The sequence below is a fragment of the Lissotriton vulgaris genome, chromosome 9 (assembly GCF_964263255.1).
Source record: "Lissotriton vulgaris chromosome 9, aLisVul1.2, whole genome shotgun sequence".
NCBI classification, from domain to species: Eukaryota; Metazoa; Chordata; class Amphibia; order Caudata; family Salamandridae; genus Lissotriton; species Lissotriton vulgaris.
This window is the reverse complement of record NC_141697.1, coordinates 1,104,143,889-1,104,158,632: the sequence shown is the minus strand read 5'-3', so window position 1 is coordinate 1,104,158,632 and position 14,744 is coordinate 1,104,143,889. Positions and strand designations below refer to the sequence as shown.

General features: G+C 43.5%; 1 protein-coding gene across 1 annotated transcript in view; it reads left to right on the top strand.

Annotated features, from left to right (window-relative positions):
- The window catches only part of PSMD6 (proteasome 26S subunit, non-ATPase 6), a 90,841-nt gene that overhangs the window by 38,886 nt on the left and 37,211 nt on the right, over nucleotides 1–14,744 (top strand). The window contains exons 4-5 of the mRNA XM_086939085.1: nucleotides 9,254–9,473; nucleotides 9,645–9,753. Of these exons, the coding sequence (XP_086795211.1) occupies nucleotides 9,254–9,473; nucleotides 9,645–9,753 (329 nt within the window). The remainder of the gene's footprint in view (nucleotides 1–9,253; nucleotides 9,474–9,644; nucleotides 9,754–14,744) is intronic.

Sequence of the window (14,744 nt, the reverse complement as noted above, 5' to 3'; positions counted from 1 at the left end):
ACAACGGTGCAACGTCCATGGATTCGGGAGTCACCCAAGTCGAGGACCGGCTACGCGTTTAATGAAGCACCTGCGTCATTGAGGTCGGGGCTACGGTGCGGGTCAGGAAATCATGAGCAGCGTCTTCGGCTCCGGTGTAGACAGCGGAGTTGATGCGGCACTGCGTTAGCAGGTGTCGGGCCTACAGTGCAAGCTGGGGCGATGCGTTGCGCTCTTCACAAGTGGCGCCCACGGCTTCAGTGCAGGTTACAGCGTCGCTTATTGGCACCAGTGTTGCAATTTCCTTCTGTGGAAGCTGAAACAGCAGTTCTAGATGCAGAGAGACGGAAGGGATGAAGTCTTTGTGTCCCTAAGACTTCAGAACAGGAGGCAAGTTCAGTTTCAAGCCCTTGGAGATATTTTCCTCAAGCAGGTGACAAAGCAAACCGCAAGGTGCTTTTTCTCCTTTCCTTGGCAGCAAGCAGCCACTGCAGGACAACCTCAGACAGCAAACAGCGCAGGGCCAGTATTCCTCCTCAGCTTATCTGGCTCTTCTCCTTCGCAAAGGTTCCTCTTGTTTCCCAGAAGTGATCTAAAAGTCTGGGGTGTGCACCCCACGGTCTGCCACTGCACACACGCCTCCATGATGCCGGGATCCAAGAGAAGGCCCTGGACTGGGCCACCTCCTTCCTCTCTGGCAGAACACGGAGCCTCCGCCCCCCCCCCTTCTGCTCCGAAGCCAGAGATCATCTGCGGCGTACCCAAGGGCTCATCCCAACGCTGTTTAACATCTACATGACACCGCTCGTCCACGTTGCCCGACCCCCAACATCATCTCTTATGTTGATGATCCTCTCCCTCACCGAGGACCCCCACGCCGCCAAAAATAACCTTCACGAAGGAATGAAGGCCGAATGGATGAGGAAAAGCTGGCTGAAGCTGAACTCCGACAAGACGGAGGTCCTCGTCCTCGGATCCACCCCCTTGGCTTGGGACAAAACCTGGTGGCCGACCGCATTGGGAACAGCTCCAACACCCACCGACCATGCACGCAACCTAGGGGTCATCCTCAACTCCACCCTCTCCATGACTAAGCACGCCATCTCTTCTTCCTGCTTCAACACCCTCCGCATGCTCCGTGAGATCTACAAGTAGATCTCCACCGAAACGAGAACTGTCACCCAGGCCCTCTTCAGCAGCAGGTTGGACTAAGGAAACACCCTCTACGCAGGAGCCTCGGCCAAACTCCAGAAATTGCTTCAACGCAATGCACAATGCCTCTGCACGCCTGATCCTCGACATCCCTCGCCGTAGCCACATCACACTCCACCTGAGAGACCTGCACTGGCTCCCGTCAACAAGAGGATAACCTTCAAGCTCCTCACCCACGTACACAAGGCACTCCACAACAGCGGACCTCAACAGATGACTCTGCTTCTACACCCCCACCTGCCAGCTCCACTCCTCTCTGCCGACCACGCCACAGTCCCCCGCATCCGAAGAGCAACCGCCGGCAGCCGATCGTTCTCCCACCTCGCTTCTAAGACCTGGGACACCCTCCCCACCCACCTACGAGAGACCCAAGACCTGCTGACCTTCAGAAGACTCCTCAAAACCTGGCTTTTCGAGCAGTAGAAACAGCCCCCACCGCCTTGAGACCCTCATGGGTAAGTAGTGCGCTTTATAAATGCTGTAATTGATTGATTAATTTATACACCAACATCTTTTGTTCTCTGAAGGCAGTGTGTGTCTGTACCTGGCCAAAACCAGTTCTGTCCTCACTGGTGCCGCTTCCTAGCAGGAGGTGGGGACAGCATTGTTGAAGGCAGACCAGGCCCATTCAGGTGAAAAGGAAATTTCATCCCCCCTACTCTAAATTTATTTATTTATTTATTTATTTATTTATTTATTTATAGTCTTGTTACGCGCCGGCATCACACCCGAAGGTGTATCTCCGCGCGGTGCTGTGAGGTGAGCAGATCGAAGAACTCCTCCTAGAATAGTACTGTCTTAAGGCGTTTCCTGAAAGCTGAGTGACTCTGGCATTCTCTAAGGGAGAGGGGGAGGTTATTCCATAGACGTGGACCCATGATGGAGAGGGCACGGCCTCCCTGTCTGGTCCTATGATGTCTAGGAACCTGAAGCAGCTGTTGGTTGGAGGACCTGAGGATGCGGGATGGACGGTGATAAACAAATTTGTCTGCCAAGTAGTGTGGTCCCAGATTGTGTAAGCTTTTGTGTATCACACAGCTGATCTTGAATTCTACCCGTTTCCGGATAGGAAGCCAATGAAGGGCCCTAAGGAGGGGGAGGGACGGTGTTCTGGGGGGGAGTGTTGGTCACCAGCCGTGCTGCGGTGTTCTGCAGCCCAACCCTGACTCATCAGACTTCTGCAGCCACAGCCCTTCTCCAGCCCCTGTCATCTAAAAGCCAGACATGCAATACACAAACCTAGCAGAGGTTATAAAAAAAATACCTACTTTCTAAAAGTGGATTTTCAAACACAGAATTAAATAGTCACCCTCACTAAAAGATGCACTTTAACACTGAGTTCAGGCATATCATTTTCCGAAACAGATTCTGACAGGGAATGCCTCCGCTGCAGTGGAAGTGAGTTTCAGAAAAGTGCACAAGTTTTAGGTTCTGGTTCTACATTTACATATATCATATCTGAGATGGTAGATATATTGGTCTTCCAATACTCATGAATGGAGAGCCAGGACCAGGCAAGATGTAGAAAATGTTCTTCTGCTCAGCAGGTGCATTTTGAATCAGTTCGGATTCCCCTAGTCATTAAGCTGTGTCGTATGTAGTATATACAATGAAGAAATTTAAAATGAATAGTGAGGTAATCTGCTATTGGGTGACAATTCTAAATCTGTGAGCAGCAGAATTTTCAAGCTATCCATGCAAGTCTATATTCCATGTACCCCTTGCTTGGGGTGTAGCAAGTAGGACTACAAGTCACATAGCTGATGTAGCTGTGCCGAGTGAGGATCTGTAATGCTACTGGCTTGCTCGGAAATGTTGGGATTGGTGTCTGTCTTGCTTGCTGCTTGAAGCCAGTAGGGTAAACAACTTTTCGGTGGCCCCATTATATCCTGTGGATAGATAATATAACAATTGGGAAAGGTATCTCCAAAGTTTCTCAATCCACAGGTGTGCAGGGTATCCAGTATGTTCCTGTCGCTAGTAAACAACGGCTTTGGATGATGTGTGAGTGGTAAATACAGCACCAGCATTCCGACTCTCCTAAACAATTTGCCCCATACCTCTGAAGATACGTTACTGTAACTACCCCAGCTAAGGCATAGTGAATTTTTATAGATCATCTCTTGCAGGGCCAAAGTGTCTGAACTATCTTTCTCGACTGCCAGACATGGGAGCTGTGAAATCTTGTGATACTAGTGAAATGTGTGTTATGCCTCCTTCCAAAAATAATATAACTCAAAATCTGGTGCTGCAAATCCTCCCTGCTCACATGGGAACGTCTGAACTTCCCATTTTAACCTAGGGTTCCTGGGTGTCCACGCTAATGTTATCATTGCAGGTTGTAGTTTGGTAAAAGTAGGTTTAGGGACTATTATGTTAATGAACAAGTATAAAAGCATGGACAAACTTATCATTCTCTGTAGCACTTTTCGTCCCGCAAGTGACAACTGAAGGGCAATCCGGTGTTCCACTTCGGTCTTCCACTGGAAGATCACCAGGCCATAGTTTCCTTGCTGTACCTTGTCTTTCTCGACGTTGATCTTTATATCTATGTATTTGACGTTGGCCTAGTTTAATTCTCATTCAATGGAAAATTCTTCCATAACTGAGGTGAGGGAAAATAATATTGATTTGGCCCCTTTAACGTTGAGTCCTGATAAGTACCCAAATCTTGCTTATTCCCTAATAATTGTGATAAGTGTTCATGTGGGTCCCTTAGATATATACACAAAAAGTACACAGACACAATAAGGGTGCTTTCTGTAATGTTAAGTACTCAGAGAGCCTAATGTTGTTATGACCTGCAAGCTAAGGTCTTCAATGATATTGTAAATAAAATTGGTAATGAGGGACATCCCTACTGCAAGAAAATGTAATTAAGAACTATACAAAATAAAAAAGGCACATGCCTGTCTGGTGCTACCTGTTATTTGTATTATTGGGTATCTGTCCATTTACTCTAAATCATGTAAAAGGACAGGTATACAGTAGTGTTATTAATTCGATTAAGACTGATGGCATGTCTGTCCGTTGTGGAATTGCAATCCTATAACTCCATTTGAGTGATTTGAATGCTTTGACTGCATCGGGGAGCACTGCCACCACTATGATCTCTGGTTGTATCTTTTAGAGTAATGCAAAGATTGCGTGATGGTTGAATGATATAGATCTGTGTGGCACACAGCCAATTTGATCTGGTCCGACTAAGTCTAGGAGCATCTTAAAGATTCTAGGGTTATGATTTTGGCAAGTATTTTGGTGTCCATGTTAATCAGCAACACCTGCCTATAAGATTCACAGTATGGGCCAAATTCACAAAGTTAAACTTGGACCTGGAGTCTAAGTTTAGACCTGGAGTCTAAGGGCCCAGTTCACAAAGATAAACTCAGAAGCGAAGTCTAAGTTTTACCTTTGTGAATTTGGCGCTTGAACTTCAGGTGTAAGTTTACCTTTGTGAATGGGTCTAAAATTAGAATTCAGGTCTAAGTTTAGCTTTGTTTATCGGGCCCACAGTGTGGGTCTTACCATGTTTAAATATTGTGATCATTAGTGTTTCTGTCCTAGTTGGCGGGAATAGATGTCAATCCGTCACCTCCTTATATGTTGGGACCAGTGTTAAGGCCAACAGAGTTGCACACTCTTCATAGTATTTGCCGGGTTGCCCGCCTGGGCCTGGCAACCTGCTGCTCCACAGCCCCTTTATTGCGTCGCTGAGCTCCTCCATAGTGATCTGCTGTCCCAGGAATTTGCTGTGTATGTTTGTTACTCAGCCAAGCTAGAGCACTCTCAAGATAATCTGCAAATTGCGACTCACTGGCATGGGTTTTGGATGAGTATACCTCAGTATAGAATTAGGCAAATGCTTTTGTGATCTCCTGTGTCTCATAATGGATCTGTTATTCCCCACTTGCCACAGTTGTATAATCACAAGCAGCCTATCTCATTGCTTAATCATTTCTGCTAAAGTGTTTCCCAATCTCTCTTCTTCCCCATACTTGCATGCTGACATTGCTCTGGTCGAATGTTTTATCACCCCATCAGCTTTCTCATTATATTCAGAAATATTGTAATTTATATTTGCAAGCAAGGCTGGGGCAGAGTATTTGTTCTTGAGTTCGTGTATCTCTTTTTCAAGAGCTCCCATTTTTTTGTCATGCTTTTTAGTATACCACATTGTTTTGCAATACAAATACCTCTCCCCATCACCATGAATGCCTCTCCCAAGACTGCCAGCTTCCTCCACTGATCCATTAATAAGCAGAAAGTATTTGTTAATTACATCCATAATAGTGTTACAACAAGTGGTGTCTTTTAGTTCCCCATACCGGAGTAGTCCTGTGCATGTCCTATTGACTTCGCTAGGTCATTTCATGCTCATCAGTAGAGGTGCATGGTCCAATAATGTTCTTGAAATGTGTGGGATGCAGTGTACATTTGCATTCTTAGTGGTCAGCCAAATTCTATACCACATATTATGTACGTAAACGTGTATGTGCTTTTCCGTGGCTCAGGGTCTCTTCCTCTCCAGGCATCCTAGTCAAAGCTCTGTCGTAATACTTGCAATACTGTTCAGGACATTTCTGTGCATTTTGTTCCCCAGGTCCCTGAATTGTCTAGGGCGCGGTTAAGAACACCGTCAAAGTCTCCTCAACAGCAGTACAGGGCTGTAACTGCAACACCTTGCTCCAGAGATTTTGAAAGATTTGTACCTCATCTACATTTGGAAGTACAAAGAAGTACACACAAAAGTGATTGATGGGCTGCTTGGATAGGATTAATTCAAACACTCCACCCATCACCTTTTTGTGTACTTTAATATGTAGCCCTAAGAGGGGCGGGTATGCCAAGATATGGGACCCATTCACACTGTGTCACTAGAGCAAGTTATACATGGCAGATAAGGATGAAACCGCTCCTGCGTTGCGTATGTTCTGTTTAAGGGAGGACCTGGTTTGGACTGTTCCATTGGGTCAGGGTCAAGACTTTTCTGCATGTAGCTGGGTCCAACATAAGATTGCATGCTGTGGACTCTGATGCGGGCCTGAGTAATTACCTGTGGCTGAGATTAATTCAAGCATTCTGTCCATCACATTTTTCTATACTTTACCTACATTTGGGCAGTATACCTTGATTAATGTAACCTGCGCTCCATAGAAGAGTCCCTACAGGATTCCTTCTCTTCCCCTCTCATCTACAATTGAAGTAACTGAAGGAAACTGGGTCTTCTCTTGTATCAACATTCTTAACCCATGGGCATATGTGAAGTATGATGCTGCTAACTTATGTGGTGCCCAACATTTAGCTATTTGTTGAATCAACCTTTACTGTAAATGGGTCTCCTGTAATAGGGCAATCTTGGTTTTCTGTCTGTCTAGATTTGCTAGGATTTGGCACATTTGACATGTATTATTTAACCCACCAACACTACAAGTAATACATTTTAGATTCCTTACACTCATTAATGTGTATTCTTTAAGTCTAATAATGCAGTCCTGCTGCGGGGCAGACCCCCCAGGGTCCATGTCTCTCAATTCGTCATAATGCTTAGGCTGTAAGGAGATGTAAAAGTGTACATATATAGTCTGAATGTTAACTAGACTCCCCAGTCTAATCTCTCCCTCCCACACTGGTATCCCAATCTTGGGAGTGGCACAACGACCCCCCACTACTAATCTCAACGTATCCGGCATAAGTTGCAACTTGACTTCAACCTATCCATAACGTTACAAAATTGTGGTAACTTTTGGGTTGTTTCTCTATGGCCCGAGGGGCGGACGTAGGAACTTAGAGTGCTAGATTGCTTGTATTCCAATTCATGGAAGTCCTGGCTTGGCAGTTCGGGCTGGACTGTTCCCATTGGAGTAGAATCAATACTGACTTGTATATAGCTGGGTCCAAACTGAGGTGGCATGGTGGCGAAAATCAGTGGATTCGGATGTGGCATGAGCAATTGCTTGTGGCTAGGATTAATTCAAGCATTTCATCAATCAGCTTGTTGCAGTTGACACTCTCGAAACTGGTCCTAGGTTGCTTATATTACGGTTCAGGGAGAACCTGGCTTGGTAGTTTGGGATGGACTGTGCCCATTAGAGCAGGGACAAGACTGATTTGCATACAGCGGGGTCTATACTGAGATGAAAACAATGCATTGCGATGAGGTCTTAGCGATTGCCAGTGGCTGATATTAATTCAGTCATTTCGCCCATCACCTTGTTGTTGTGGCTTCTTTTGAAGTGAATCAGCGATTTTTACCTCTGAGTCTGTCTCATGTGGATCTATTTGGTTTTCTTCACTGGTCACTGCCATCATCTCTCTGTCCACCATCTTGGATCCTTTATGAGTTTCAAATGTAAACTTTGTCAGCTTCTGGTTGCTTTTGCCCATCCTTGGTGCTTTATGCACACTTTTGTTTGTCAGCAGTTCTTCAGCTAATGCTCACAGTACCTTCTGACTCTTCTGTACTGTTTATTGTTCTTATTTTAGTCATGTACCACAGTCTCCCTTTCACTCATTTGTGCTTTCCTGCTCTCTTCACTGTTATCCCTAGGCCTTCTGATCTATGTTGCAATCACCTTCACCCACCAAAGTCAAGTGGCTCCTGACTTTCGGTTTATATGGCACGTATCAATAATTTGTCTTTAGTAAGGCTCTGCCTTCTCTCAGCATGAATTGACTAGCGTGGGTACAAGCAAGGCCTTCCTTCTCCTGATTGAGGTTGATATTTAGTTAGGCCTTGTGTCCTGAGCCCCTCACCGCAGGCATATCTCACCATTATCTATTTTGGCTCCCCGGTGGGCAGAGGGGAGTGATGGCAGCTCTGTCTCCAGGCCAAGCATTCTTGGCAGCTCCCTGTGTCAGCGGTCTTAAAATGTGTAGAAATCATTATTTTTCCAATTGATACTGTCTTAAAGGGCCAGATGTACGACTTTTGTTTTGCGTGCGCAAATGGGTTTTAGACCTGTTTGCACACGCAAAAAACCTGTGGCCCTTGTACTAACCCTATTTTGAGAGTCATTAATTAAACAGCGACTCGCACAATAGGGTTAGCGACTCGCTATTAGAAGGGGCGTTCCACGGGCGTCCCTTCCTAATAGCGACTCCAACACCTATATGCGGTCGCATAACACTTGCACTTTACCACCCTCCAAGAGGGTGGAAAACACTTCACAAACGGGAAGTGGTCCCCAGGGGACGCCTTCCCATTTGTGAATGGGTGCGCAAACATTTTTTCAGAGCAGGCAGTGGTCCCAGGGACTACCTGCCCTTAAAAAAATGAAACCCAAACGTTTCATTTTTTATTTTTTTTATTTTATGCATCCTGTTTGTCGTTAAGGAAAACGGGCTGCATTTAAAAAATAAATAAAAAAAAGACCGACCTCAGCGGGCCACCCTCCCTGGGAGTGCCATCCATTCCCAATGGGTTTGCAAATTGCGACAGCCTCATTAATATGCATGAGGCATGCATTTTACGACTCCATTGGGAATAGGAAACCGTGTCTCAGACACTGTTTTACATTGGAAATTGCGACTCGCAATTTTGCGCAGTTTGCGAGTCGCTATTTCCAATGGTCGTACAAATGTGTAAAATTCATTATTTTACCAATTGATGCTTTTCTTCAGCTTTACTATTTTTCAATTATTTATAATTATAAATACACACATTAAACAATATATTTTTCTGGAGTCTTGCTTGGAGGTGGCAATCATTTTAACGTTGTGAATCTGGAGAGAATACCTTTATGGGTGTTGCTCGAGGTAAGTAACTATTCTTCAGCGTTTAATGTGGTTTACAATCTAGTTGTGGTCTAGATTAAAGCTCTTGGAATTCTGATTTATGCTGAGATCTCAGAGTTCATAATCTTAGAAATAAGACTTGTTAGTTTTGTTAAACATTTGAGTTATTTTGCAAATACACCAGCCCAGCACAATACAAATCTATTTATACTAATAATGTTTACTGTTGCAGATTGAAAACGCCTTACATTGTCGTGTTTGTCTTGTTTGACTTTTGTTTCACACTAAAATATGTTATTTGATGTCTTGCATTTCATTTTTCCCCTAGTCTTATAGAAGAAGGTGGAGACTGGGACAGGAGAAACCGGTTAAAAGTTTACCAAGGTCTTTATTGCGTAGCCATTCGAGATTTCAAGCAAGCAGCAGAGCTCTTTCTTGATACAGTTTCAACGTTTACCTCCTATGAACTAATGGATTATAAAACATTTGTGACCTACACTGTGTATGTCAGCATGATTGCTCTAGACAGACCTGACCTGAGAGAAAAGGTAACCTCATTACATATTTAATCATCTATGTACAAATTAATCTGAAAAACAATAGCTTCATTATCTGATTTGTCCCTTTTAGCCCATAGTAAATACCTCTTCAATAAATAGTGGATGAGCTTGAGGTCATAGCATAAGATTTTTTTAAATTATGTATTTTTATTCCATCAGGTCATTAAAGGTGCAGAGATTCTGGAGGTGCTGCATAGTTTACCTACAGTGCGACAGTATCTATTTTCACTGTATGAATGTCGATATTCTGTCTTCTTTCAGTCATTAGGTAAGTGTCAATATTGCTTAATTTTTAATCACTGTTACTCTATTCTTCTCTTAATACATCTTCAGTGTACAAGCGGCGAAACGGAGGGAGGCGGATTCTTGTATTGCACTGTACAGCAGAGAAAATAAATTCTGTAATTGCGTTTTGAGTCAAAGGACAGACACACACCTCATTCAGAATAAGACCAAGATGTAATCTCCACTTTATATAGGAGGAAGAGATGAATGTATGTTTTTAATAACAACATTGATGAAAATTATATAATTTGAAATGTTAGTAGCAAAAATACAAATAAATGAAAGTGACACCAAATCAAGCAATTAGCGAGTGACATCTAAGAGTAACCCTATGAACATACTGATCACTGCAGCCCAGGTGGTTTAATTGTAATGGCATTTTTCCACCGTAGATTTTACATTGCAGCAATTTGTTTTACTAAGGTGAGAACTTCGGTCGATTCTCAGTGAGGGTTCCAGAGATATCTGAAATTCACAGGACATTAATGAATGATAATCATGCTAGATAAACCTTTTCATGGGGAACATTTCTATATTCATTAGGTTCCAAACTCTGCTAAGCCATGTTCAGGTCCTCCCTTTGGTACAGGTAGATAGATTTTTTTGTTTTCTCCATGGCCTGCTCTGTGTTATTCCTTAGCTCAAAACAGCCCAACTCTAATCCAACTTAAAGTGTGGGGCAAAAGGCATGTTTAGGGAGATTTTAACTGGAAGCCTGGCCTCATGCACCAGTAAATGCTTCCATAACTCCTTGTGGGAAGCATTATAAAATCACAAATAGTTGTTGGAAACACAAATTCACTCTGAATACATTTACAGAGAATACCTGGAAAGAAAGAAATCTTAAGTAAGACTGTGGCTGCCTCAATTTACCAGGATCAAGTAGAGAATCTGTGAATTAAGGTACAGCAGCTTCAAGTTTTGTAAAAAAATGTTGTCTAACTATCCAAGCCTGCCTCTGCTAGGTTGTGTATTCCTTGTCTGGAGTTTGAGTGACAGGGGCTGGCGGATTCCAGGAGACAGTGTGAGTCAGCCTAGTGGTGAATAGAGAGATCTGCATCTAGATGGGAGGGAGGGGTTGCACCTGGGACCTGAATAGGGCTGTGCCTTCCCTCCACAATGCTGCCTCCACCTCCTGTGGTGCGTCTGATGTCTCTGCCCTGCACTGTGAAAGGAAAGAAGGAGTCATGTAAAAAGATTGCTCCAGGACTGACCAGAACTGGTTTGGACTAGGCAAAGGCATCTCTGCCTTTAGAGAACAAAGAGAAACTGTGTATAAAAGAAGGGACCCAAACCCCAGAACTTTAGATCACTTTTGGACAACAAAAGAAACCTTTGCTGAGGAGTGAAACCTGAGAGACTGAGGAGAGACTATCCCTAAGCTAAAGTGCTGCTTGGGGGATTGGCCTGCAGTGGTTACCTGACTGCCAAAGAAAGGAGAAAGGAACGTTGTGTGCTTTATTCAACTTGTAAAGGATCTCCAAAGGCTCGAGAGAAGAGCTGCCTCCTGCTGAAGTATTGGGGACAACATACTTCAACCACCAGCTCCCCAAGAATTCTTTGGAAGTGCCTGCAGCTGTTTTGGGCCTTCTGAGGGACTGCGTGTCGCAAGGAGCTGGAAGCGCGACTCGCGAAGAAGCGTGTCGCTGTCACACCCGTTGCACCGCATCACAGGAAACAACTCCCAACATCGAAGAAGCGTGTCTCAGCCGCTGTCGTCGTATCACTGAACAAGGGTGTCGCCGCTGCTGCTGTCGCATCGAGTCGAGATTTCTCGCAACATCGGAGGAGCGTGTCGCATCAAGAAGAGCGTGTCGCATCAAAAAGAAGATGCCATCTTTGTTTGTTTGCATGAGATCTTCAATGCATCACCGTCTTTGCGCGTAAGGAACTACTGCATCTCCATCTCGGCAACACTTGCCAGTCAGTCAGTCAAAAAAAACGTTATTTCGTCAATTGCTGCCATAAAAGCACGACAATATAACATTTATAAATACAACATCATGAAAAAAACATACTAAAAATTAAGAGAAAATGGAAAAAGAAAGTAGTTAGTAATACTATTAACATTTAAACCCCAGGTGACAAGAAGGTGACAATAAGGAGTGGGTCACGCCCCCTCATGATATTAACCCATACAATGATTTAGGCATAGGCCGATATATCAATTAAGGGCAATTTTTAGCAGCATATTGGAAAATGTCATCATATGGCACAATCCATTTAAAAATATAAATAAACTAAAAAACAAAGTTAAAAAAAAATGAGCATCAATTAATAGCATTTAAAATCAGGGAAATAGTACTTGGTTAACGCAACACCATTTCAAGTCTCAACCCTAACTTTTCATTAAACGTCTTCGTTTGCACCTCATTGCAAATAGAAATTTTGTTGTAGCAGCGACAAAAACCGGATGTGTATCATACTTTAGTAACCTAAAGACCTCTCTATGGTTACTTATTCCTAAGTTCCTGCAAAGTTGGAGTACCCATTTGGATCTAGCCACCTTGTATGCAGGACAAAAAAGGATCACATGGGTCTCCGTCTCTTCTGTCTCGTTGCACCCAGGACATAATAGTTTATTGGCACCCACCCAATTGTTAGTAAATGCGTAAAGGGGGAGCGTCCCATGTCGAAATTGAAGAATCAATTTCTTGGCTGCAAGAGGTTGAATAAGGTCTGAGGCCGGCTCCAAGTTATAGTAAAATTTAACATCTAAGAACCTGGAGGTTAGACTAGGTGACTCATTTGACCGAATGATTCACATCAGTCGTTATTCTTTCAAAGCAGAGGTCAGTGACTGTTTAGAAGTAACCAGACATGACTCCTCAGGTGAAGACCACAAATCATTTCGAAATCATTCAATCATCACGAAATACATCCCGAATATAGGACAGCCAAGGGATTCTCCCTGCCCCCAAAATGTGCATAACTGAATTTAATTCCTCTCTATAGTTTACCAGCTCTGGGTTGCTCCATAGCCAATAGAGGAGTGGGCGAAAAGCGATCAAATCAGCAATGGGGAGAATACCCAGGTCCATCCTTAAGAGGATTAAAGGGGTCCTTGGAGGGAGATCCAAGAGTTGCCTTAAAAAGTTGTTTTCCGTCACTGTCAGAGTTTTAATCTGACAGTGGCTCCAAAGTTCAGCTCCGTACAAGGTGGCTCCCCTTGCTTGAACTTTGTAAATTTCTGCAGGAGGGCCAATAATCTTTACAGCGCAACTCCTGTGACCTTTTAAGAACCCCCCCGTTTCCTGGATTAATTTTAAATTCATCTTGGTAATCTGCAGCCCCATTCCATTTTATCATTTAAGGTAAGGCACAAGTAATCTAAAATAGGGACCCTCTCCAGGGGCCTGAGATCCATTTTAGGGCGTGGGCAATTTGTAGAATCAGCATGGAGAACCATATACTTTGTTTTCTTTATGTTGACCTCCAGATTCCTTTTCTTACAAAACAAGCTAAATTCCTCTAAGACACTCTGCATCCCCATAGGTGATTTAGAAAGGAGCAGCGTGTCATCCGCAAACATTAATGCTGGTATTTTGCAGTTAGCAAGTTTAGGAGAGTCTTATGTTGTAAAAGCGTTATGCATCTTAAGGTACATTGATTCAAAATGTCGCATTTTAAGATCTAAAGAGAACTAAGCTAATTCTACGATTTTAAGTACAGCATTGTGGATTTTTGTCGTTTGTGGTCTTGTGTTAAATCTATATAAAAGAATACTTATTTTTAATATACAACTGGCAACCCGAGAACTGAAACTAGCCCTCCATTGTCAACCAAGAGATCCCAAATTGATTAAATCTCTTAGATTACATTTTTAAAAAGCCCTCTCTGTTAGGAAAAAAGAGCTACAAGAGGGGGCTTGATATAATTTATCTCGGGCTGCATACACGGGTAATAATAAACTTTTCTGGGATACTGTTAATCCACCCTTTTTAAAGAGCGGCTCTTTCCCCAAGCTGCTGTCTCGTGTTACATGTGATGCCTGGGTCTCCCACTTTACAACATTTTTTAGGTCACCTCTTACAAGGAAGGAGGATAGACTAAGGGAGATAGATTACCCCTTGCCTGCTCTTCCATTGAATATTACCGGAGAAGAAGTTCTACTAGCAGTAAATGGAAGTGCAGGAGGCAAAGCACCATGACATGACTTGGTACCTGTGGATGTTTAGAAAACCGTTGCGGACATGTGGGGTCCAATTTTAACTTGTTTTTAATATGACAACTATTACAGTGATTCCATTGTCATGGGGAAGGTCTATTATAGTACCAATCTATAAGAAGGGCAACAAATATGAAGCAAAGAACTACCTTCCAATATCTATCGCTTTTATATTCTACGGTAAAAGTGATGAGTAAAGTGTTACCCATGAGACTAGAAGATTGGACAAGTGAACACTTGGTACTTTCCCTGGGACAGTTTGGTTTTAGAAAAGGAGTGGGGACCATAGAGCAAAGTGTGAACCTAGATGATTGATGGATAAATATACATGGGTCAAAGGTGGTAGACTGTACCTTTGCTTTGCAGATTTGAGCAGTGCTTTTGATTTGGTCGACCAGACCATCCTATGGTCAACCCTGCTCTCCATTGGTGCGCCTAGACCGAATATTAATTTCCTTGCTAGGCTATATGAGAAATTATCGAGTACTGTCCACTTTGGCCCACGAGGCGAATGCACCGAAAATGTTAAAGTCTAAAGAGTCATTCGGCAGGCCTGTGTTCTTGCCCTTCTGTTTTCTTTGTTCATTACTGGGGTGGACAGGGCCGTAAAAGCTATAGAAGCAGATTCCCCTCAAGTCGCCAGGAATCCTGTACCAGTTCTTTTGTATGTGGACGATGCTGTTTTGCTGGATTGGACCCTAGTGGGCATACAATGTTTAATTAATACTTTCGGCGATTTTATAGCTGCAAGAAAACTGGTGGTTAACAAGAACAAAACCTATACAATGATCTGCGGAGCCAAGCAA